The 26,462-nt window shown below is 36.1% G+C and overlaps 1 protein-coding gene across 12 annotated transcripts in view; it reads left to right on the forward strand.

Annotated features, from left to right (window-relative positions):
* ERC1 (ELKS/RAB6-interacting/CAST family member 1) overlaps positions 1-26,462 on the forward strand; it is a 294,248-nt gene that overhangs the window by 113,841 nt on the left and 153,945 nt on the right. For 6 of the 12 annotated variants that reach the window (XM_035345700.1, XM_035345691.1, XM_035345735.1 and 3 more), the window contains 5 exons: positions 754-894; positions 2,040-2,180; positions 15,316-15,509; positions 19,505-19,597; positions 26,224-26,235. In XM_035345700.1, the coding sequence (XP_035201591.1) occupies positions 754-894; positions 2,040-2,180; positions 15,316-15,509; positions 19,505-19,597; positions 26,224-26,235 (581 nt within the window). The remainder of the gene's footprint in view (positions 1-753; positions 895-2,039; positions 2,181-15,315; positions 15,510-19,504; positions 19,598-26,223; positions 26,236-26,462) is intronic. The other 6 variants (XM_035345719.1, XM_035345768.1, XM_035345761.1 and 3 more) reach the window with 2 other exon arrangements.

Consider the following 26,462-nt stretch of genomic DNA (forward strand, 5'->3'; position numbering starts at 1 on the left):
TGAATCAAAATGTATAGTTATCCTGATGTAGCTGTATTTCAGTCTCACTTCATTTGCAGCTTTTTTATTCTCATTGTATTTTTGTATGCTTGCCCAGTTCTCAGGAGATAGCTGACTGAGGGAACAACCTTGTCTATTCCATTTTGGTGGGGCGGTTCTTAGAATGACTGTATATTTTTTCTTGATCCCTGGAGAACCAGGGTTACAGCACCTGACAGATTCTATAAATGTAAAGCTATGGTAAAGCTTTGACTGAGCTTGGGGAATTCACTTGCACCTCTTCAGCTTCCAGGATAACCAAGGCTCTGTTAGTATCTGGTATACAGAAAAGTTGTTTTACTGCCTTTCTTACCACACACTGATCCTGATGTCACATAGGCACTACACCCTTCCGATCTGAAGGGCCACAGGCTTAACTGTATGCTTCAAAAATAAGATGTAAATAAATAAAGAAGCAATACATAACATGTTACAGGCTAGGGTAATTTTAGTTATCATAAGCAGATAAATTGTGTTACACTGTAGCAGTAATGTGAACTTTCAGGTACAAAAAGCCTGATATTTTTTAGCAATGAATGCATAGATTTTTCAAGACAAATTTTCTCCTTCTTGAGGATCTGTTATACAAAATAAAAATACACTGCAGTATCCTACGCTCATCGTTCTCTACATTATGTAAAGTGTTGTGATAAGAAGCCTCAGAGTTTGAATGACTAAGAGGGATTTTCCTCACAGAGTACTTTCTTTTGTCAGGAAAGGACCATTGAGCGCCTAAAGGAGCAACGTGACAGAGATGAACGGGAAAAACAGGAAGAGATTGACAACTACAAAAAAGACATTAAGGACCTGAAAGAGAAAGTTGGCATTTTGCAAGGAGATCTCACAGAAAAAGAGGTTGACCAGCAAAATGAATCTGTTGTATTTGAGTTGTTTGTTCTATATGTATATGTTGTATCTTAGATGAAGAAAATTGTTCCTTTACAGTGAAGGTCCTTCAACAAGTTTATCTAGTAAAAACACATTGTTAGAGAATTTTTCAAATCATAAACATTTCAGAATAATCTTTTTATTGATAGCACACAGTCCCATTATTAGCAGCAGTTAATTATACCAGTGAATGTCCAATGGTCAATCATAGCATTTACTGGAGCAATGCTTATAGAAGACTGAGAACAAGCTTATTCCTGGATAAATATAGAAGGGGGAGGACAGAGGTAGATCAAAGCTGTGGGCACAGAAAGCATACAGATAGTAGGTAGTGTTTATGCCTTTTTGCCAACAATATAACTAGTTCTTTTGACTCACAAGAGTCTGGTTTTGCTAACTAGGTCAGTTGTTGTTAATGAACCAACCGGCTAGAAAAGTTAGCCTGATTATATCAGAGATACATCAAAGTATTCTGTTCCTTTCTTGGAATAATAACATTCAAGTCTACTTAAAGTATTATTTCAAAACTATCAAATTAAAATGATACCAAAAAAATGCATCTACGAAGTGCTACAGGGAAGTCAACATTTAACAGGAAAAAAAAAGGAAAAAAAAAAGGTTCAGAAAGCAAGAAGTTGAGATTTCTTCTGGACATGGGTGGCTTAAATCAGTTTCATACCATAGCAGCTCTATGGAAAAAAAGCTTTGAGGAGACTCAGTTTTAGATACAGTGACCAAACAGACCAAATCTGATAAACACATATGACTTTTGAATATGGTTTTATTTAAAAGCTTTTTATCTTCCATATGACTATCACTGAAGAACTAGTTCTAGTTTGCAGAATCTTTGCAAAATCTTCCATCTTTAACAATGATTTTGGAACAAATTTACACAATGTTTTATTCTGATCCTGAGAACCTGAATTAAATCAAGCTGTCTTAAGGCAGCCCTGTGAACATCCAGTGAACACCTCAACAAAATACATTCATTGTTCTAAGTTGGATCCTGAGCATCATGTGAAGGGATAGGAAGAAAATGAAGACAAAAAATAAAGTAGCTGTTATACATAGAAAGTATTTACTTGATAGCTGTTTTGCATCTTTTATTTTAGACATCGTTACTGGATCTGAAGGAACATGCTTCATCCTTAGCTTCATCGGGACTGAAGAAAGATTCAAGGCTCAAGACACTGGAAATTGCATTGGAACAGAAAAAGGAAGAATGTTTGAAGATGGAAACTCAACTGAAGAAGGTAATCTTACTTCATATTTATATATGCAAAATAAACATCAAGTGTTAGACAAATTGTCCATGCCTACACAGAAAACTTTGTGTTTGTGAATTGCTTTTCAGCAAGTACCCTGGAACTCTGTCCATGCAAACCATGTTGCAGGTTAACCCTATCAGAAAGTAACTTTCAGACTCCGGTGCTAATTTTGGACTTCATTTTCATGCAACAACAGTGCTATTGACTGTGTATATTTTAACAGGTACTAGAAGTTAGACACATAGTTTGCTCCAGTACAGTTCCCAGTAGCAATTGTGCCATTAAACTGGTGTAACAGCTAACATTTTAACAGCCAAACGTTTCACTTATAAATTACCAGCACACATAGGTGTTGATGTGATAAATACAGGTGCATGGTTGGCACATGGGAATGCGTAAAAACAAATGAAAAGAATGTCACCAGTGAAGTGTCTGATCTTTTGTTTTAATCTCATTGCCAGTTGCAGCTGATAAGCAGGAATATGCAGTTTAGCAGAGTAGTACACCATTACAGGCAAGCTAATTTATTTGAACAGAATCTTGCAAGCATTCTTTAGTTTAGATGTGAGTAGCCCCTATACTACGTTTTTTAGAGGAATATTAATTTGATTTTAACTTAGAAGAGGAGGTAATAAAAAAGCACAAAACACAGTAAGTGAACTAGTGGTAATGGTTTTATTCATAAAATTAGAACAAGAAAAAAATACAACATTTGAAAGAAATTTAAGTTTTAGATTATTGAGTCCTAGTCACTTCTTTATACCTAGCGAGGAAAATGAGGTGTGCACGTGCTCTCTCTAGTCTGGAACTCTGTCCTAATTTTTCAGATGAATATGAGAGTAAATTTTGAGGCAAGAATTAAGAGCTGTTTAGCAGTACTTTTGTGTGAGTGCAAGGTAACACAAAGATAATACACATAAGAATTCTGTGAGTGAAACTCCATATATACTTATTTAGACTCATGTTTTCCTTTCTTTTTAATTCGATTACCCCCAAGAAATAGTTCTATTGTTCAGAAAAGTACATTAGCGAGAATAGTTGTTGTGCACATTTGATCAGTCTTCCAGGTTGTTTTCAATGTACCATAGAATAGGTGAGTGCTTCAGACGTCCTGAAGGACCCTTTCATTTGAATTGCAGTTTCACGCCTTGTCAATGTGTTACTGATAACGAGTTAAGGAATATATTATTGTAGCTAAGATTAGCCAGATGTTCTTATTGCATCTGGATAATAGTAATAGTTTGTAGATACACACATGCAGTGGAGAATGTTGTAACAATTACTTAAAAATATAGTATGAACTGGGAGAGATATAACAAGTAAAGTTAGATAATGAAAAAACAGTTGTGGAAATTCCATTATTTAGGGAATGTGGTTTTATACTGAGCATTCTTAAATGTACTGCTTTTCACTGCTTTTCCAGAGATCACTTTCTCACTATATGCACTAAGCATCTCTATAGTATAAGCAAGCACCTGTGAAGGTGAGCAAAATCTCGTGAACCACTGCTACATAGAAGATGAATGTACACTTACTTTGCACTGCAGTGACAGCTCTACATTATGATACTTTCAAGCCTACCTCTGCTCATTCTATTTTAGAGTAGATTGTGCTTAATAACTGGTATCCAATAATGTTGCATAAGGACACTGAGCCAGTTCATAAGACCCTATCTTTTTGTAATCTATTCTCTTTGTTTAAGGAAATAATTAGGAGAATGAATTATTCTCCTGTGATCTTTATCCTGAGGCTGAAAATAGGAAAATAGCTCAAATGTAAAGAGCACTCTTAACTATGCAAGACAGCTGTGGTATAAATAACTGTATTCTTTATTTGGTTCTGATAAAAATAATATAAATTTGTTATAATGTAAACACAAGTACATTCTCATCCTCATGTCCAAAGAAAAGATACCCAATCTCAGTTAATCAGGATAGGTTCAGTTGTACAAGCAAGAAAATACATAATGTACTACTACCTATATACAGTATAAAGCCCTTCTGTAATACTCTGGATGTCTCCTCTGCTTCAGACATTATTGATCACTGGGACATTCAGGCAATTATTTCCAGAGTGCCTAAAATGCTCTCTGAAGTCCTACTGAGACAAAAGTATCAATATCTTGTTCATTTTAAAAAATATTCTGTCATCCTTCTGATTCAACAACTGCATCCTTCTGATTCAAGGGAAAATTCAAAGGAAAGATTTTTTGGTGATAATAAGTCACTCTAGTCTGGCTTCTTAGAAAGGAATTACAGCTACAGGACCCCAGTGTGCTTTCGTGTAATTAATTATCTCTTGCTTTCCTCGTGTTGGATAAAAGAGCCCACTTCTACAACTGATCCTCCTTGCTTTCTAGAATTAAGTTATTGTTTCTCTTTGTTACAGCAGAAAATATAGTTAACAACCACTTGAATATGTTTTATAGTTATGAGTAAGTTTAGGTATTTCTTTAATAATCTTTTCCCAGCTGTTTTTAATTTACCAATGGTTTTTTTTATTTGCGGAAAAGTAGAAAAATATTTTTAAAATGTTTCTCTCTTTAAGTGCAATAGTTGATCAGGCAGTTTGACATTTCCAAGGTGGATTAGTTTCTTGCCATCCTTAAAACAATTATATGATAGATAATCCAGCTCCAATTTAAAACTTTTATAATAACCCAGTTTTACACATCTGCATTGTTAACCATTGCAAATAACTGTCGTAATTAACCTTACTACTAATGGCTACACAAGAGATTCAGTTTAAAACTGAATTAAAATTGATAAGAATTTTATTATGTTTGGTTTGATTGCAATAACATACTGCCTTTTTTTGGTGTAAGACACATGAATGAAGGACACTTGTGTAGCTCTTAACAGCAAATGACAAGCAGCTTTTCCTTCTAAGTTCTTTCCCTTACAGTATGAATGTCTATATGTCTAATATCACTGTTGTTTCCATTGCCTCTTATTTCTACTGAACAATTTGAGTACTTTCAGTTAACTTTATTAGCCTCAGAAGTTCAAAAGAGATTGAACTGGAGCACTGTTAAACCATGAGGTAAATAAGATTTGGGCAGTCCTTGGGAAAAAACTCTTGCTAATCTCTAAAAAGTGAGCCTTTAAGAAATCATGAGAAGTGCAAGCTTCCACCTTGTCTGTAAAAGATATTTAACATTATACTGAAGTGAAATATTACTAACCAAGTGCAGCGTAGGGATGCTGAAAAGTTGCTGATATTATTTTTCTTTCCATGTAGGCAGTCTCCAATTTCTGATTCTAGCTGCCTAGTTCTTACCATTACTCTTCTTTTTCTTAGTAATGACTATTTTGTAGCAAATAGAACTTCAGTGTTTTTCATATTGTTTGGAGGGGTTGCTGTTGGGGGTGGTGTTTTTTCTTTAATAATAATATTATGTTTATGCAAATCTCTGTGCTAAATGTTCTTATTATTCTACTGCCATTGCTTCTGCGCTCACTTGTCAGCCTACCACCAGGAGATACTATGGGACATTCTGCATGCTGAAAGCTAGCCATAAATCCCTGTTGAGTTGACATGGTTTGATGTCATACATTAAATAGTCTCCTTTTATGTTGAGATGTTATTATTAGAGGGAAACCGAATACAGGGGGTTCTCTCCAAGCTTTTCTTTCTAAGATGATTTTTTCTGTGAAGTGCGTTGGTAATATTTTTCTAGTGACAAAGTTTTCTTCTAGCTGTGTTGTCTTCAGGATGTCTTCTTTTCCTAGCCTTTTCTTTCTCATCTTTCCCAGCCAATATGCTTTGCTTCATTTTGCTTTTCTAATCTGGGAGAGACCTATTAATATGAGAATTTGCTCCAGCAAAGATGAGCAGGTTTTTGTCTTTGTTGCCAGTGAATAGTTTCTCTCCCTCTAGATATTTTGCTCATTTGAAAGGGATCAAGAGTAGAGAAAAGAAAGAGTCCCAGACCATATGTTAACAAACTTCCCCTTGGTGCTATTCTGGGGACTTTTCCTAAGAGAAATGTTAACAGGGATTCTTTGCCAGGAAAATACCTCAAGATTCAACAGGCTCACTTGTAGGATTTTTTCCTGCTGTGGTGTTCTTCCTTCAAGTTAAAGAGAGTAATATCTTTCAAAAGACAGGAAAAACAGACTTAATGAAGTATTGACCCAAATTGTATTTTTCCCAAGATTTGGCTTGGCTAGTCTTATATGGGCTCTGATGCTGTTTGTCATCTGTCATCAAACACTGGACTACAATAAAGATTAGAGGATTGGACAAAACTCTTACAGTAAGAAATCATGATCAAATTTAGAACTTGCACTTGTACCTTCCCATATTCTTCTTGTTACAAAAGCTGTTTAGTAATGGCTGTAAGGCCATTGTCAACTCCATTTAAGTTTTTGTGTGTTGGACATGTGGACCTGTGCTTTCATATTTGGGCTACCACAGCACGTATCGGTGAATTACTTAGTGTTGTGGGTATGGGTAATGCAGTGGGATACAAACAAATACAATGGTACATCTGACTAGTCAGCTCAGAAAGTCTTCTAAGATGCTTTTACTTTTTGGCTGCGTTAGTAAATTCATTTTGCTTGGACAACTTAATGTTGTGCCAATGTTTTTGTTTCCCTTTGCTGCCAGTGATGTCCTGTAGCTTTTCTTTCATCTCCATTGCATTTTCAGACCAAGAAAGCAGAAGAATTTCCATGCAAATCAAGCTTATTGCATGAAGTATTCTTAAACACCACGTACAACAGCACATTAGAAATAATAATTAAGATAGAGCAAGTAAAACATTCCGTAAAAAAATATAATCATTAATAAGCTCACTGGTATTATGTCAGTTTATTTTTGGATTGTATTACCAACTTTCTGTTTGATGTCAAAGAGCACTCCTTTCAGGGAGTGCTTGTATAATAATATATTGGTGCTGCAAATTATGTAATCCAAGGTGTTTTTCATCAAAGGTTTCTTTTGTGAAAGCGTGTTATAAAACTTTCTGAAGGCTGATATCTGTGTTACTTTTGACAGTGTTCAGGGTAAATGTAGCTGTCTATCCTGACAACAATTATTGGAAGGTTAGAAAATTCCCAGTGCTTTTTCAGGGCTTTTTTTCCCCCAGTTTTTGTGACATTCTGTATTAAAAATTATTTTAGTGAAGGGGACACTAGAATGCCTTTATGTGACTAGATTTAGAAAAAGACTTGCGTGTGCAACAGGGTAAAGTAGTTGCTAGAACTATCAGAAATAACAACCAAGTGTCAATTAGAGCATAAAAACGATTATGCTGCATTTTGAAATTTTTATTACACCTAAAAAAAGTCATTAGTAAGTATTCTAAGGTATTCGGTGCACACAGATTAGAGTAACATCCTTAAAGGATATAAGATTAGTGTATATGGCTTTTACATTATTTAGCATTTCATGACAGAGAGTATTTTTTCCCAAAGGTATTGTGCGTTCAGGTATGAAAAGCAGGCACTCAGGAATTTTCTGTTAAATTAATACATTTCTTCACTTTCAAGGAATTTGCCATTCTCTTCTGCTATAGCTTAGGCTATTGGTACAATCTATTACTAAATGTGTTTAATGTGTCCTATTAAATAGATTCTATAATTAATTGTTTATGATTTTGTAAAACCTGTCATTTGAAATTGATGTTGTTTGATTGAATGTGAGACTTTGTTTGATATTGTGTCTTCTTGAAAGAATCTCTCAGCCATAACAGTTCAGTGTTTTCAATAACAGAGTATATAATAGATTGGTTTTTAATCTTTCTTTTTTTAGACCAGTAGTTTTTTCTTATGGAAGGATATGGTCCTTATAACAGGTATTTATTAGGCCCCTGTTTAAATCTACCTAAACTGGCTAACAGTTAATTGTATTGCCTATTTGCACGTGCTCAGGAGAGATACAGATTTAGCAATGGAACTTCCCAGAGATTATATCTGCATTGATTATACCCTGGTCTGGAGTGAAAGGAAGAACTTACTCTTCTCTCTTCATTGCCACAATGCCTTCTATGTCTGGTCATTTGAGCAAGCAGCAGTAAATGAAGAGTAGACTCTTCAACAAATACCTTGCTGGTTCCAAGCAACTGCTTGATACAAATACAGCAGAAGCAAGAAGCAGCATCTCATTGTGCAGAACAGGTCAGGACAAATAATCTGCTAGGATTGGAAGCCAGTACTGGAATTTAGCCCCTGGGAAGAGAAAAACAGATTGGATTTTGTTGAGGGAATGAGTAGATAAAATTACCAGGAAAATTGTATTGAACCTGGGACTCAGGGAGGACATGGTGTGAGGAAGGCATTGTGTCCCCAAACCTGAGGAAAGTGGAAGGAGAAAGATGGGGACACCTGGCAGATTAGTGGAATCTGCCTGGGTAGGAGAAGAGGAATTTGAACCTGGCCAAATAACATTGACAAAAGGTTGGAGAAATGAATTATAGCACAAAAGGAATGTACTTAATGCAAATAGGCAGGAGAATCTGTGCCCAGGAGAGCATATTCTTTGTGAAATCTTTAATAAAATGCAAGATTTCTGAATGTCTCCATTACTCTAAAGTCAGGAAATATAAAATGTTTGAACAAACTATGTGTTTTATTCCCACCTGTGATATAACCAATAAAGAAGCTAAGGTACAAGTGATGCATTCCCTTTAGAGAAATGGCAGAAGCTGTGGGGTGTTTTTTAAAGTACAAGCCTTGTTGATGGAAGATGATATTATCAACATCATGTTATATAATGTTAGGGGGGTGTTTTTCCCCATGTGTGATTTTATCATACCTAAAAAATTAAACTTACCAACTCGATCTCCCCTTCCAAAAGCCTTGTGAATATAACATTGATTTTGAAAAACTAGACATCCAAAAGCTAGGAAATGGCCATTGCAACATTGTGTGGCCTTCCTAATTTTTGATTATGAGGTGGTTGTTACAGTATTTCATAACTAAAATGTTGTCTACCAGCCTCTTGCAATCTTCAGTACAGTGTGAAAAATATTCTGAGAATGAGCCAGAGGTATATAGAGAAGGAGAATACCATTTAGAAAATATATATATGTATTTCTAATAATAGGAAAGCATTAAGTGAATAATAAAAATACCTAGCAATTTGTTAATCTTTTACCTGCACAGTAGGTATAATAGTGCATCCTTACATCCTGGTAACTTCATAATAATGCTGGTGTTATGAAGTGAAGTTAGTTACTGTTTGCAAACAAATGGCCTACAGACATGATCTGCATGATAGAAAACTGGGAAAATACATTATTTTAGGGTGTGGTTTGTGTACTTCAGAGTAAATAAGGCATAGAGCCACAGACTGAATATCAGCCCCCCAGATCCTCACAAATACTGCATATCTACTGATTATTTGAGTTAATCTTTTCTGTGAGTGTAGAGATAGAATGAAGCTTTGTTTCTTAAAATAGTAGCTTTTGTTCGTGTCACTAAAGCCTGATTCAGAAGAGGAGTGCATAAGGATGCTGAAGTATGCTTGCAAAGACAAGCAGAGTTTGGACATTTCCTTTCTTTCCTTGTATACTTTTTGTGTTGGTGGAATTTCCAAAGAGAGCAAATTGATAATGTTTAGTATCAACTATGGGAATTTGTATCTTTCTGATCTCTTCAGAAAAATACAAGTTCCCATAGTCATTTTCTTTTTTAGAGTAATGGGTTCTCTTGAGACATCTTCCTCTCATTTAGACCTTCAGCCTTCCTTATAAAATTGTTCCAACCAAATACTTGCTTTTCAGGTGTCAAAATTTTACATTCACATTAATAAAGATCATAAAGCTCCTGGAGGGGGGTTTAAAAGAATTTGTTAAAAATAAGATAAAAAACAACTTCTTGTGACAGATTAAAGTTTTTTTCTGGTAATAAGTATATCAGAGAGTTCACTAAGCCTTTTACTTCCAGCACAACCCTTTTGAAAAACCATCACAGTACATGGTTTAGAGCATTGAAGCTAAAGGATGGCTTTCAAATATATAATTTTGTTGAAACTAATAAAGGCATGGTAGAAGTCAGTTCAAATGTTTCATCATTTAAATTGTTGCCGTCACAATAGGAGAAAAATCGTTATATGTGCTTGTCTTTTGCAATAAATAGTAATGATATTTTTTCTCATATTTGTGTATGCATTTACTCTTTTCAGGAGATGTGAGGCACACTTGGAGGTATGAGGGTGAATTAAAAAGGGATTTCATATTCTTGGGAACTTCTACCTTGTGGCCAAAAGTTCTTGGCAACATTTGTATGTGAAATGTTAAACTGAATTTACTGTCTCTATTCATAGGTAAAAGTAGAAAGTGCTGTGAATTATTTGCTGTTTGATTTAGCTAACCTTTTAGGAATATTGATTTGGAATCTTAGTCATAATGTTTGGAATTTTTACTTATATTTTAAAACTTTTGAATTAGATCTGTGCTATTGTTTTCTTCCTTGCCTCTGACATACTTTAAGCTGTGTAAGATCACCTTTCCTCTTAGTAAAGAGTTTTTTGGCATGAGAAATACTAGCTTACAAAATTATTTTCGATGTGTTTTGCCGCCGTCTCCTCTCCATCTGCAAATAGTGGTTATTTCTGTGAAACATTGTTCATCTTTGCTCTAGATGCAGAAGTTGGCTTTATCCAATGATTATCTGTGGAAGCAATAGAAGCTATAATACATTTATTTGAGGAACAATCACTCTTTCTTTTATTCTGTAGGTACCTGAAGTGCTCACCCCATCACTTACCAAATTCCAGATGGGAAATAATGGCTAGGAGCAGAAAAGCAGAAAGCTGTTAAACCACCTCTTAGTTTATAGTCACTCTTAAGAAATTTGAGAGCAAATCCAGAGTGTTAAGATCAACTATTTTCAGTCCCGAACCACTTTGAATTTGGAATTAAATTTACACTGAAAGGGATGAAAACTGCTCAGATGAGCTTTGTTAATCAAAACATAGTTTAAGAAGGTGCTGCTTTTTGGCTAAAATTCGAGAGTGTGTTTCTCATGCAGATTAATGTAGAATAAAACATGCAAGCTTAAAACACTCTTGAAAGTAGGTTGAAATCACCTGTTTGACTCCATGCTGAATCAGATATGAAGAATTAATGACAGGGCCAGCAGTAATAGAACAGGGGCTTAAAATAGCTTGTAATCAGGTAAACTTAATGGCCTGTGTAGCCACACCTTCACTTATATACCTTATTTTTCAGATGAAAGTACAGTGTTTCCTTCACCCTAAGCAAGTTGTTTTTTCAATTTATTTTTTAATCGTATATTTATACATTTTCATACTTGCTTGTAACTATATTAAGAGGCTGCAGATTTACAAGCAAGCCTCAGTCAGACCTGAAAGCAGACCTATCAATATGTACTTTTTATGGTCTTTAATACAGCAGAAACTGTCTTAGTTCATTTGGCACTTTACATATCTATTCTGTTTTGAAAATGGTATTTGGAATTTTTGTACCTTTGGTAGGCAAGGGAAGTTTTTTTGTGTATGATTTTAGATTTTTTTTTCCACTATGAATATAGGAATTCATTATTTCTGTTCAACTTTTTTTTTTTTTTTTTTTTTTTTTTAATATACTGCTGAATTATTTCACACAATGTTACACTGGGAAGGCAGCCAATTTCATCTGTTTCAGATCTTGATGCGAGTTTGTGGGAAACCTCTAAATGCATTGGTTTTCTCTCCTATACAATAAATGAATCCAGTAGGATTGTAGATATGGTCATGTAACACGTATTTTGTACATAAGCCACAAAATGGACCAAAGTCACTCAGTAATTCACAGCTCAGGAAGTGGTCTCCAGTTTACACCATATCACATAACATTCTCTTTGTGTTAGGTGAAAGTATCCATACTTATGTGCATTATATACAAATAACATGTGTTACGTGTCTTAACTAATAATTTATGTTGTGTAAATAGCTCTTTCGTTCTATAAGAACCAGACACACTGAGTTGTTGGCTAATTTTCTGAAAAATAAAATTGATTTCCTCTTCTTGGTAGTGTCTCTTGGGTTGTTGTGGAGATGCTTTTATTAGCATGGAGTAATATAAATCAGAACTGTCTTGACTGTAAAATTGCATTAGGTCTTTAAACTTCTTTGGAATTAGAGAACTCTGTAATCCATGCTAACAGCCTAGCTTTTCTTTTTTATTAAAAAAAAAAAAAAAAAAAAAAAAAAAACACCGTTCTTGACTGTCTGGGTATGTATTTTGGATGACTTTAAAGAACCTGGAGGAGTATTTGTTAAAACAAACAATTTGAGATGTTGGGAACATACCCAAATCCAGTATAGAAGAATTCAGGCTGTGCCTCTGGTGAAAAAACGGACTTAACTCTATACACAGTGTCTCTTAGGAAAAAATAGATGCCTCCAATAGATTTATAGACATGCCTCAAAAACAGTATTCCCAGTTCCTGCAAACCAGCAAGTGGGAGAGAATGATGGAGTTTTTGTTTGAAATGTAGGTATAATTGAAAAGGAAATGAGATCAAACATTTCAGATTTCTTGCATTTTCTTCTGATAAAGCATTTCAGGAACACTCAATGATACTCTTTCAAAAACAAAGTACATTCTCTGATGCCTGCAGCTGTTCAGGGAACTGATGCACTTGTCTGTCTCATTGCTGCGAGGTCTTCCCAGCCTCAACATCGTGTTGGCAACACGTTATTTAGACTTCCACTTGCTTCATAAACCCTTGGAAAGTGCACGCTAATTCAAACTGCTTATTTGGCGGTAAGGAATGTGGAAATGTAGGCAACCCTAACTCCAAGAGGTTTCACAAAGTTCTCAGGCTCACCAGGGACACACTTGGAGCTGGAGCTGGCTCAGCAGCTCAGGAGCAGGATTTTCAGACTTACGGCTCCGTGACAGAGGAGTGGGGAGGTTTGACATGGAAGCCTCTCAGAAGTGGGGAGCCTAAACACACGGCCTCCAGAAGGCCTCCTCTTCCAGTATCTGTGATTGTTGGGCAGTCCTGCAGAGAGCCCAGCCCCAGAGAGCTGGTAGTTGTCAGAAATTTTGTTATAGGATAAAATACTGTGCAGTTTATCCAGTTTTCTGGAGCTCCTGCTTCAAATAAATCCAAAACTGTTTAGCATAGGCCCTCAGGCAGGCTGCTGCATGGCCAAGGCTCTGAAACGTGAAGTGCTCTGGCACTCTTTGGCTCTGGTGAGGCCACATCTCAAGTACTGTGTTCAGTTTTGGGCCCCTCACTACAGGAAGGACATTCAGGTGCTGGAGTGTGCCCTTTCCAAAGAAGGGCAACGAAGCTGATGAGGGGTATGGAGAACAAGGCTTACGAGGAGTGGCTGAGGGAGCTGGGATTGCTTAGTCTGGAGAAGAGGAGGCTCAGGGGTGACCTTATCGCTCTCTATAGGTACCTTACAGAAGGCTGTAGCAATGTGGGTCTATTCTCCCACGTGCCTGGTGATAGGATGAGGGGGAATGGGCTAAAAGTTGCATCAGAGGAGGTTTAGGTTGGATATTAGGAAAAACTTTACCAAAATGGTTGTTAGGCATTGGAATGGGCTGCCCAGGGAAGTGGTTGTGTCACCATCCCTGAAGGTCTTTAAAAGACGTTTAGATGTAGAGCTTAGTGATGCGGTTTAGTGGAGGACTTGTTAGTGTTAGGTCAGAGGTTGGACTCCGTGATCTTGGAGGTCTCTTCCAACCTAAATGATTCCGTGATTCTGTGTTCCAGTATTTGGGCAACCCAGATCCATCTCAGTCCCAGTAAAGAACAGCATTGAGGCATGCTTCTGTCCAGGAACACTCTGCTCTGAGATTCAGCGGAATTTCACTAGAATAGGGCGTAGGCTTTAACAGATTTAATTAAAAACAGGAGATTCCAAGGTTAAAATGCTAAGGTCAGTGAATAGGTATTTTCCTTCAGTCTCATTTTGCTGAATAACTAAACTGCTTTCTCCAAGTGTGTCTTTGCTGTTGGTGGGTTCTATGGAAGCAGCAGCTTAAACCCAGAGGTCCAGTTGCCTTTAAAAGTAACAGAGTCCTATCCTGTTTACTGTGCTTTGGAGCAGAACATTTGCAGCTTGTAAAATAAATTTGCAAGCTGCACAACAGGGGGAAAGGTCAATAGTTTTATGTTCTGTTGTAGGTTTGTTCCAGGGAAAAGAAAGACCTTGAGTTTACAGGCAGTCTTGGTTGGCGGAATAGCTCCGCCAAACCTGCTATTCACTGAAGCAAATTTGAGCAGTTCTGAAGTAGCTTTGATCAATATCAAATAGCAGCTCAAGATCCACAGGCATAAGGGGAGGGAGAGAATGTCTTACGAAGGTATGGTTTGCCCAGCTCTCCTGATGCAAGCTGACAACTACCCTTAGGACCCTGAAAAGATAGTCCTCAGTCTGCTGGTTTAAACTCAAGCATAAATGCTGCCTTTTCTTTGTCTTTGCTGTATGTGTGAACCATTGAATTCATTTTACTAATAAACTAGTCATTTTTACAACAAATCAGGCCACTTAAAATAATTAAATTCGTTAATTAAAAGGGTCTTAGTTGGAGCCATTTTATCCTCAGTCTTCTCATGCTTCTTGTACTCATAGCCTGATTTTAAAACATGATTCCTAAACAACTAGTCAAAGATAATTTCATTATGTAGCCATATTCATATTAATCTATATTTCTGAGATAACTAACAAAGACATCAGTTCAAGAGCACTGTCTGTGCAAATCTATCTGAAATTTCACATACAGATTTAGTAACTGGAAGCTATTAAGTTGTGATTTGGTTTTCCGGATTATCCAATTTAAAAATATCTCAGATATCTAATTCTATGGTTATATCACTGCTTTAGAAGTGTATTTTAGGAATTTTCTTTTTCCTTCCTTTCAAAGAGATGTAATGTTTTTCATATTTTTACTTTTTTTGTCAGTTCTGTTTCAGTTAAAAATCACTTAAAAATTTTAAACTATATATATCCATATATTTAAACATTTCTGAACTTTCCTCTTCCTGGAAAGTACTTTCCCATACTTTAAGTGGTATATGCACACTATGCTCATTTCTCTTTAATAATTAAACTTCTCATTTTGAAGTAGATATAGTTTTGCAGTCATTATAGTATCTGTAAAATATGTGTATGAGTAAAGTGTTTTTCCTGACCCTTTTTCTCACAGGCTCATGAGGCAACTCTTGAGGCGAGGGCCAGTCCAGAGCTGAGTGATCGTATGCAGCAGCTGGAACGGGAGGTAACACGGTATCGGGAAGAATCTGGCAAGGCTCAAGCTGAAGTGGATCGTCTTCTGGAAATCTTGAAAGAGATGGAAAATGAGAAGAATGATAAGGATAAGAAGATTGCAGAACTGGAGAGGTGAGAATGGTATAAAGTTACTACAGTAACAAAAGAGCTGCCTAAATTTAGAGATAACATAATCCATTTTTCTTGTCTTAGAAACCTTGGAGTGTCTATTTTGGGAAAGTCTCTTTATTATTTTTCTGCTTCAGTACTTAATTTTACTAGTGAAAAAGTATCTTACTGGGTGCTTTCTTAAACTAGTTTCTTAAAGCAGAGCTGATACAGGTAGAATTAGAGGGGCAGATAGAGCTGTCAGGGTGTGGAGATGGTAGGAAAAGTTGGCAACGCTGTAGTGTATTTGGAAAACAATTAATTAATGTTGTTTAATAAATTCCTCGGGTATGGTTCTCCCTCCCCAAAAAATAAAGCAGGAAAAATGACTTTTAAGAACTCATGATGGTTACCTTCTTCTGACAAATGGCATTGAAACTCTTTGTTATGGTAGAGAAACAGTAAAGCTGAATGAATAGATCTGTTTTTGTCCAAACCAAATGTAATAAAACATTTTCCATCTTTGTGTTGGAGGCAGCATATCGAGATACTTTCTTTGTGCTGGAGGCAGCATATTGAGATATTTTTTCTAGTCTTGAATGTCCCAAACAAAAATGGTAGTGTATTATGATTCCGTGACATTTGCATCACAATCCAATAGATCTTGGGAATGACCTGAAAGAGATTCTCTTCTCTGTTATTTTCTTACCTTCTAATGGTTTGAGAGAGAGTTTCTAAGCAGAAATACCCATTCTTTTCTTTCTTTTTTCTTTTTTTTTTTTTTTTACTCTACCATTCATGGTAAAGAATCACTTACTTAGAAGAGCAAAATGGAAATTTGATTATTCCCCTTTGCATTTGCCTTGTGCCAGAATAGTCTTTTTAATTTTTATCCTATTGCTGTTTAACTGCTCTGCATTTAGTGTCCGAGAGGTGAGAGAAATTAAGGAGAAGATATTTCAAGTACTTCATGAGGGCGATAGTGATTTCCATTGAGTTGATGATAGTCAAATAATGGGCTCCTCTGAATGATTTGAAAAATTCTGTTCTAAGAAGCTCTGCTAATAGAAAGTCCCCCCTAGGGATCTGAGATTGTTTTCACTGTGTTCAGAGAAAGCATTAACAGGAAGGTCCAGATATCTCTTAACTTCTGCAGCATCTGCTGTGTGCCTTCATTTTTCTTCCTTCATCTTGTGCAAGAAAATCTCAGTGATAAATCCTGCGGAGAAGATCCTCTGAGTCCACTAACTTCACATAATTTGCTTGTACTGCGGTGAAACTACTGGACTGAATAGCTTTACTCAGCTGTATCTTTCACTGTAGGATGCTTTCTTATTTTCTTGAAAGTAATAAAGCAGTTCAACTTGTCAGCTAGGTTTCTTCTGCCTTTGTGGTTGTAAAGATCATCCTGTTTTGTTACTTCTTACACCTATGGTATAAGTTCAAACACTCAAAAGTGAACATAATGAACTTCCTAACCATCTTCCCTTTTTTCTGAATAATTTAACTTTCAGCCCATTCCATACGTCATGTATTCAGCAGAGCATTTGGGCAATAGATTGGTAGAGAAGGTGCATTAAGTATAGCCTTGAAGAAAGCTAAATAGTAGTTCCAAGTCATGTTTTCCTGCAGGATTTTTCAGTCCCTTACAGGTGTCTATCTCAGGCATTGAATTCCCAATGTCATTATTACAAGTTGACGAGGGGGTCAGGAGCAACAAACATCAAAAAGAACCAAGGTATGGGGAAGAAATCTGTTCTTAGTGCTTTAATTCTTTCTGTGTGCAGAAGGAATTGCTGACTAGGAAATGCGAGTTGGAAATATTAATCATACCTTAAACCCTGATTGCTAGAGGAGAATGGAATGGCAGGAAGAGCATTTTATTATGCATGTTTTTAACACGTCTGACTGTTTATTTTTTTAAAATTACATTAGCATTCTGAAATTCCAGTCCAGATTGGGACTTTCAGTGTCAAAAACTGAATGAATACATATAAATGGCCTATAATAAAAATAGCTTATAGTCTACAAAATGATAACAAAAAAGAGAAACAAAGCCGGACCTTTTTCTCTTTTAGAGATAAAAACCCTGGCACCCAGTTATTAAAGAGTTATAAAGGCCCTTTTTCTTTGAAAAGATGAAATTCCAGAGATCAGCAAAGCAGTTATTGAGTTTTCTGTGGTAGTTCAGTGGTTGTTTCTTGCTGCTTACCAGTCACAAACCAAACTTATGCTATGTGAATGAAAGTATAAAACCCCAAAATGACTGGACATCATTCCATAACAACTTTGTGGAATACTTTGGCTATTCAGTGCTATCCATTCCTTCTTACCAACTGATCTCTCCTATTATTAAAAAAAAAAAAAAGAGTGCCCTCTTCTCTTTTTCGCTTGTTTTCTTTTCTGCCAGTACTGAGATAGAATATTTTTCTTTTGCTTCTAGTAATTTTAACATGTATTTCAGCTGTGTCAAAGAGGAGACTGCTTTTGATATCATGTGATTTACTGCAGCCATGTAAATCAAGGAAAAAAAAATATCTGAGAATATTCATGTTCTTTAACCACTGTAAGTGGGAATGGAAAGGGTCCTCAAGATCTGGAGACCCAAGGTACATATTGTTAGTGTGGCGAATTAGCAAAATAACAATGATTTTTCAGGTGGAACTGCAATATAGTCACAATACAGGGAAAACAATATCAAGATTTCAGATACTTTGTAGTGATTAATCCATTCTCATCTTCTGAATAATTGCTGAACTTTCTATTTTGCCTTAGTTCTTTTCAATTGCCCCCCATCTCTATTCTCTGAAAGCTTGCTTTCAACTTGTTTTTACATAAAGCAGAGATTTTAACATGCCTATTAAATATATAGTTGTTATATATATATATATATAATATAGGTGTTTACCATGTTTGTTTATAAATGATTCTTTCATGCTAAACAGATATATCCAGGCACATTCTGGAAGTTCTAGAGCTACAGTCTTGGTTTCTTGAAAAGAATTGATAATGTTGCCTTGTAAGAGTCCTTCCTAAACCAGTCCATGCAGAGTAAGCTAGAAATCATGACTTCTAATGCCTCTACAGCTGTTCAAACTCTTCTGTGTAAATAAGAACTTTGATGCTTGCAGAAGCATTTGTCAGCAAACAAGATTGAATATAGCTGTGTCTGTTAGGAACTGTTACACTATGTAGGGCAACATGAGAAGAAGTAAGTCGCATTCAGAGAGTAACTGTGCAAATGAAAATGGGATTTTTCGAAAGAGACAGTCTCTCCCTGGAGTTTTTCCTTATGCTAGTTATATGTGACAACTGGACTAGGAGGAGAAGAGAAATAATAACATGGTTTTGTCCATAGAAGAGAAGAAATGAATCACCTGTTAGAGAGGTATGTACAGTGAAACAGAAGGAGAAAAGGTAGGGGGAGAGGAAGATGAAATGGAAAGCAGAAGACTGTCACCTTTTCAGTGATTGCAAAACTCCGTTTAGTTCAGATTAAAAAAAAAAAAAAGGAAATGCTTCCACTCTTTAGTAACTGTTACAATTACTGGGTGGGGGACTTTGTTTTTCAGCTGTGAATGGGAGGGAAGATTTCCAAAAATAATGTATTAAATGTGGTGCATGCTATGCAAACTTCTGAAAAACACATTGGAATCAACATCAGATTTAGGGTACAAACTCACTAATTTATAGTCTCTGTGGGCAGGATTTTGCTTTTTTTATGGGGAGGTGGGCCATAAATTTCCATTTCTTCTGTGGGTAAACAGCCCTAAAAGTTTTGGTTTTGTCCCAGTTGTGGTAGTGTAGAGGTTTTGTAGCTGTCTGGTTATTCACTTTTTTTCTAATGAACTGTTTGCTTTTTGTATTGCCATTCCATAATCTCCTGTCTCTCTGTAACTTTTCATTTTGTGTCTTGTTTCCTTCCTCACTTTTTCTTTCCATTTATATTGTCACGTCCTGGTTCCATGAGTTGTTTTGTTTTGTACGTGTGGGGGTTTTTTGACTATGCCTTTTCTCAGAAAGCACGCCTCCCGCAAATTGCACCCTCCCTACCAGGTGTCGGTCCCTGCACCGCAACACGTAGGGGGGTTTGTGTGGGACTTCCTGGGAAAGTGAGTGCTCTGTAAGGCTACTGTTCCGTACGGGGTGGAATGTCACTGCTGGCTGCTGCTGCTGCTGCTGCTGTTTGGGGCTGCTGCAATTACGCTTGTTTTCTTAGATTAAACAGGAACTAGTTATGTCAAATACAAGCTCTAACAGTCTCTGCGTTCAAGTCCTGCCATGGTGGTTATGACCACAGTCCAAAGCAGGGTTGCTGCTATTCTTGATTTAAACTCTGTAGAAGCTGGTACTTTTCAGTCTAATTTTCTGCTGTGTTTTACCTTTGGTTCTAATCTCTGCTATCAGTTCTGCTAACCATCTAAAACACAAGTGCTCTAAAATGTGCCATTGATAGAGGTCAGTATTGCCTCATTCTTAAGTTTTATTGTGGTTACTGTCCTGTACAGAGAAATAAAGAAGAGGATAAAAAAGTTTGTACTTAAGAGGCACCAGTAAATACATATGTAAATGTTGTTTCAGAAGTAAGCAGACAGTGCGTATATATGGAAGCCCTGACACCAGTTACAGACTTCAATCTGATTTTAATTTGGTATGCTCACTGTGTTGGATAGGTAGTCCTTGTAAGCACATAGGGCACTACCACTTTTTTTCTGAAGGAAACTTGACTTTGACTGGGGACCAAAAGAAGTCAGTGCCAACTTTTGGAGTACCAGCAGTCCCATTAAGGACAGCTGAAGATGATGACTTTTAAGGGAGAGATTTTTGTGAGTTTTTCTAGAAAGAATTTAAGGATGCCTTGTTCAAGAAGAAACCTTCAAATTTTTGATATGTATAGCTTTTTTGAAGGTAAAAGATACTCCTCATCTTAAATATTTCTTCTCAAGAAATAATAAAAGATTCAAAAATATAGGGTGATACAGAAGGAATGCTGAAAAACATGGACAGTAGAAGGAAGTATCTTACTCTTTCTATAAAATGGCAGTATGTTTGCATCTGTGGAAGGTAGAGGAGGAGAGAAATTAACTGCATGTTTCATCAGATTATCATTTTCTAGACTAGTATAAAGAAAACTATAGTAGTAAATTGTGCCCTAAGCTTATCTTAAGTCAACAATTAGAAGTTGAAATACATATTTTCAAACCGCTGCTCATATCTTGCAATAACGTTCAGGGTTTTCAAGTTGGATGCCTCTGTGCATTTTAAAAGAATTTTAAAAGAGAATTTATAAACAAGAACTGCATCAGGGCATATAAGGAATTTAAAGCGAAAGGGATGATGTCAAATTGAAGAACAAAAAGGTATTTATAAACTCATAATCATCACAGTTAAATCTAACCTTGAGAGATGGTATATCTGTAATTCTTTATTATAATAGGGGAAGGCTCATTAAAGTCATCCAGAAATAATGTGAACTCTTATTTGGGCATAGGAAAAAATGAAATAATTAAGTATCACTTTAAAACACTTTAATCCATTTGGGTACCTTAAATCATAAAGGCAAATTGAGTATTTTTATATCATGGTTGCCTGGTATGAATACAAAGCAGAATTCTCTGTTGTTAATTATATTTTCAGATGCATGCATGTGCATACTACTGTTTTTTTTTTTCTCTCTTTTTCTTCACCTCCTTCAAAATGTAAAGATTTTCATCTGCTTCCATTCAAAAATCACTGGATTAAGTGGATATTAAGCTTCTAAGTTTAATCACTCAAAATTTCAGGCATTCCAAATTGAAGATTGCCATGTAACATTAATTCACCTCCTTTGAGAGCTGATATATCAAATTGAAGTGACACAGTCTTTAACCACACAAACACATTTTTCCACAAGAATGCTGCTTTTGGTGTGTAAAAGGCACAGCTGTAATTGTCCCCCACAAAAATAGGGTGAGGCCTATTTCCATGACATTTTCCTGTCATGGAAAATTTCAGCAGAATTTGTTAATACCTGACAAGCACTAGAGAACAAGGTCTTGTAAAGAGTGATTAGGCCCGTAATTAGTCCAACTCCATCAATGACCACACAGATCTATTGAAAGTAAAGATTTTCGTGATTCCCAGGTTTGGAAATGAAGAAATCCCTTCTTTTCAGTCTTGTTTTTAAATTGTACAAAATGGACGTTAGGCCTGAAGTCCCATGTGGTGTTTCACAGGGGAAAAAATAATAGATTTTATAACACCATAGCTGCTGTAAACAGATGAGAAGACAAGAATACAACACAAGAATACACAAACGCTTTTACTCATCGGTATTTAAGTTTAGACATTTGAAATATTCTGATTTTTAGAAGACACACGTCTGCTTCGGAAAGTCAACCTTTGTTAAGGTGCCTTAAGATCAACACTGAAATCACTTTTGAAACCTACTTCTAAGAAAAAATGAGGGAGAGATTGCCAGCAACTGTAAATCCATCTGTAGAGAGGATCAGATAAAGAAGCCCTCGTAATGATTTTATGGTGACTCCTCAATCCATCCTCACCTTTTTCTTATAACAGTATAGCCTTTTTTCATTTGTTCTTTATTTAGCTGTCCTTTATTTCCCATTCTCTCCCTTTTACTTTGTTTTGTGGGAAACTGAAACTTTGTGTTACTGCAGAAACAGCTCTTTAAAAAAAAAAAACAAAAAAAAAACACAAACAGTCACAGAACCCCAAGTAGTCCAGCCCCTGGCACGTCAGGAAGTCAGAGCTGGTGCAGGCTGTGGCTGAATGAGCTTGCTGTGATACCCCGTCACTGAACCTCCTAATCCGATGTCCAAGCATGAAATTCCATGTTCAGGCAGGCAGGAATGACACTATTCAACAGTAATTCATCTCTACAGAGCTGTGTGCAGGCTGTATCCTCCATTACATTCAGCAATAGTCTGAAAGCATTGGTTAACCTGGTCTTCCCAGACTAAGCATCTTATCTTGTGTCCTCCAAGAAGGACCTTATGCTAGAGCAATACTTTTAGCTAGGGAGAAGCATCCATTGTGAGGTTTTTAGAAGGCTTCTATTCCTGCCAGCTTTACTGTAGTGTTGAAGTTCTGATTGTTTTCATCATTAAGTCAGGGTTGTTATCAAGCATTCCCTCTCCTGCCCAGATCTATTAACTGTAATGAATATAGGAGTTGTCATCTGATGATGCCTGCATTATACCAGTGATGGGTTTTATTTAGCAAATATCTCCCAACACAACTGGTAGATCAGTGGAGTGTAAGAACTATGATATAATTAAAATACTTATAAAATCAGAGGAGAAAGAAAATTATGTAAATAATTAACCTAGTTTGCGTATTGGTGTTTCATTGTTACTTGCCTTGGCTACACCTCTTTAAAAGCTGTCTTTTGTTGTTTAAGTCAACATCTTTAAGCAATCTGAGGGTACCCATACTCACAATGCTAATATGTAAAGAGTAGATATATATATATATATTCCTTTTTGTACAACTGACACAGTAAGGATAAAAGTGATAAATCCTCACATTGTCTTGGAGCACAGTGAAGGCAAAAAGAAAACCCAGTAATCGTCACTATGCCAGTGAAATAATGTTAGTTGTTCATGGACACTCAAGCTCACATTTATGCTCATTTGTGTGCAAAAAAACCTCTTTCTGTCTCTTCTCCATCCCTCTAAATATCAGATAAAAAGAAAGGAAAAGACTGGCCATCATTCTTTTTTACCAAGAAAGGTTTCAGAAGTGGTAAAGCATAAATGGCCTTCCTACTTCCAAAGTGTCACAAGGAAAATCTAGTGTGTATTCTTCACTGTCAGATTACTTTGAAGGAAATATGAAGTAGTAAATGTACACAATCACTCACTGTCAAGCAAGTAGAATTCAAAGGTTGACTAGAAATCATTACATAAATGTCTCCCTAAGTACATCTGAGATTAACGTGGCAGACCTATTCCACTCTTTATTATATACAAGCATGAGGAAAAAATTGTAGTTGGCATGATAAACAGCTTTTCAAATATATACATTAATTAAAATACTGAATATTCATACCTCACTAGCTTTTGGTCTGTGCCCAGAGTTCATATTTAAATTGGCTATATCTTTAAGATTAATCAGTTAGCATCTTAAAATAAAATGGATTTCTCTGAGACTACTGTTTGATGTATTGTCTCCCTGTGTGATGATTGCATCAGGGTACACAATTAATGGGGCTGGGCTGACGAGCTGCTGCTGGATCTTGTAAGGAATGCTGCAAGTGTGTGTTCCTGTTCAGAGTGAAATAGTGCATACCAAAAAGTATTTCTTCGCCGTGTCATGAGTGTGTTTAACCCTGCGTTGGGTCTGCTTGCTTGGGCTGCTTCCGTGGGGCAGGTGCTTTCTGTGCTGTGCTGATCAATTTCACTGATGTCGCCCCTTCACTGGGGGCTCCCCTGGTCTGCTGCAGATCGCCCCTCACTTTACTAATACATTGCTGGCGACTGTAGCTGTCTGCCTCATTGTTAGTTTGAGTGCCAGCACAGTTCCAGATTTATTTCTCATTGTAATGTGCTTCCAAAGGCAACTGACACATTCCTCATTTCTGTTTGGATAAATATTGTGATTATCCTGAAATCCTATTTCATATATATTTTTTTTAATATTTTGAACCCTTGTAAAAGCATGAAAAAGGGACTAGTGATTACACAAAATGCATTTTTCTTACTAAGAAATAATTTATTCTATAGCAAAATGAAGATGTAGCAATAATTATTCTCCATTCAAATCCTGCGCAGCTGGCTAAATAGTATTTCTGTACTGTAGAGAAAATTGCAAGTGACCTCAGCACAGCTTTTCAGATACTGTTTTGCCTTCATCTTATGCCAACAAAAGACGCTACCTTTTAATGCCAGTTGAAAGAACATTGTGATTCATTCAAATACTGCAGAACAATCCTGAATTTTATCCTATATTTTTTTCCGCTGTTATTTTGAAGAAACAATATCATAATATCGTCGTAATGGAAACAGTAACTACAAAGCATCCCTGTAACACAAATGAGAATTCTTAAACTTTCCTAATCTGGATTCAATAACAGCTATAAAAAGAGACAAACTTTTTTCTTTCTTATTTAGCCCCACATCTAGCCAAGCCATTGTTTTCACTTTTCTGTTCCCTTTTGATAAATTTAATTTACCAGACATAGTTCTATAGTTCAGCTTAGAGAGTATAATCTTGGATTTCAGTCAGAATTACAGTTGCACCATTTGCTATATAAATTAACTGAGGCTCTTGGAACATTATGACTTACTTCAAGATCAAACACTGAGTATGTGGTATTTGGCATTTTCTAAGTCTCATCTTTCCTGAAATCTCTAAATAACAGAGCCTTTAAAACAGCAATCCTGGAAGAATTCATTTGAAGAATATGAATTTAAAAGCCTAAGAAATATATCTTTACACTAGTTTATCTGTTATAGACCAACAAGACTTTGAAACTCACTTTGAAACTGCTGCTTGTACAAATTCAATATGCAACATAGCTGGTTGTAAAATTTATGCCAGAGGTAAGGACTTTAAATTCCACTTACATAGTTCCTTGTAGACAGAGCAATAAGGCATATAGCAACTAGGCTATTCTATAGAAATCTTTTCTCCAGACAACAGCCTACCTTTAGGCCTTTATAAAGAGAAATCTGTTCATCGGCAAAGCACAACATGTGCTGTAAAAGTCAAATTGATGTTTTGGGCAGCAGGACATTTACTTTTTTTCTCTTCTGGTGATTGAAAAAGAATAAAATTTAAAATCAGAATAAAATAATCCGTATGTATGGCTCTTTGTTGACTTACATTGCTGTTATCAGTGAAATTGACAGCAGATGCCTATGAAAAGATATTGAAGATATATGAAAAGAAGCAATAATGAACCTATGGGGTCTCATGTTTTACAGAGAACTCCAGCATTTTGTTTTGTCCAATCCTGCTATTGAACAATGTTGGAGAGAACTGTCAAAGATATGCCTGTTTGGTCATTATTGTTTTTAGATTGCACCGTATATGGGAGAGTTGAGACAGAATGCTGTAGGAAGAGGCAGATGCTTCCTTTTTGCTTTTGGAATGGTGACTTCAATGTCAACATTGAGAAAGATGAACTTTTAGCTTTGACAGGTCTTCAGGACTTGAAGACTTTATGTATTTTTTGCCTTCTGTTCCCTTTTGACAAGTCTGGGTCATCAGCAGGAAAAAAATATATATATATATATGTTTCATGATTATGGAGACAAAATAAGCCCCTGGAAGAAGATGGCATTAAGGAACATCTTAGGGCTCATCTCAGACAGTCAGACAGTCAACTTTGATGTTTTTGAAAAGTTAGCAAGAATTCTGGAAGAAGGATACTTGCTAGTGATGTGATATAAATCCAAAGTTTACTACAGTTGTTTTTTTCCCTTTTTCCAAGAATTGATATGTGTATTATAGACTTACAGACTATTTTGTCTACAGAAAGTTGCCTCTGAGTGAAATGGTGTAATCTAAGTGTCCTTTTCTTCTTTTTTCTTTTTTTCTTTCTTTATTAGATGTCTATAAAACATGCAGCTCTTTGTGTTTGTGAAGGATTGTGTGTCTTTGTGTCATTACCTGATTTAGATCTGCTTGTTTATTCCTGAATTCTTGAACTGCCTTATCTCCGGACACTGTTTTCACAAACTCTAACTCTTTTTCTTTCGCATCTCCTTCCTGGATTTGCTGCTTCCTTCAGTCTCACGTCAAGGTCAGTATTCATTTTTAATAAGGGTGTTTTTAACACTATTGTCTATTAAGCTAAAATTGAGATCTCACAGAAGATTGCACATTAATTTGCGTGATCCACACAATAAAAGATCAGAGATTTGATCAAGTCTGTGTAGGAGGATGCGTTGGATAGGGTAGATATTCAGAAGAAATCTGTACTTGAAGGAAAAAAAATATTAAAGCCACTGTAAATCAATATTGTAGTAG

The sequence above is a fragment of the Oxyura jamaicensis genome, chromosome 1 (genome assembly GCF_011077185.1).
Source record: "Oxyura jamaicensis isolate SHBP4307 breed ruddy duck chromosome 1, BPBGC_Ojam_1.0, whole genome shotgun sequence".
Classification (NCBI taxonomy): domain Eukaryota; kingdom Metazoa; phylum Chordata; class Aves; order Anseriformes; family Anatidae; genus Oxyura; species Oxyura jamaicensis.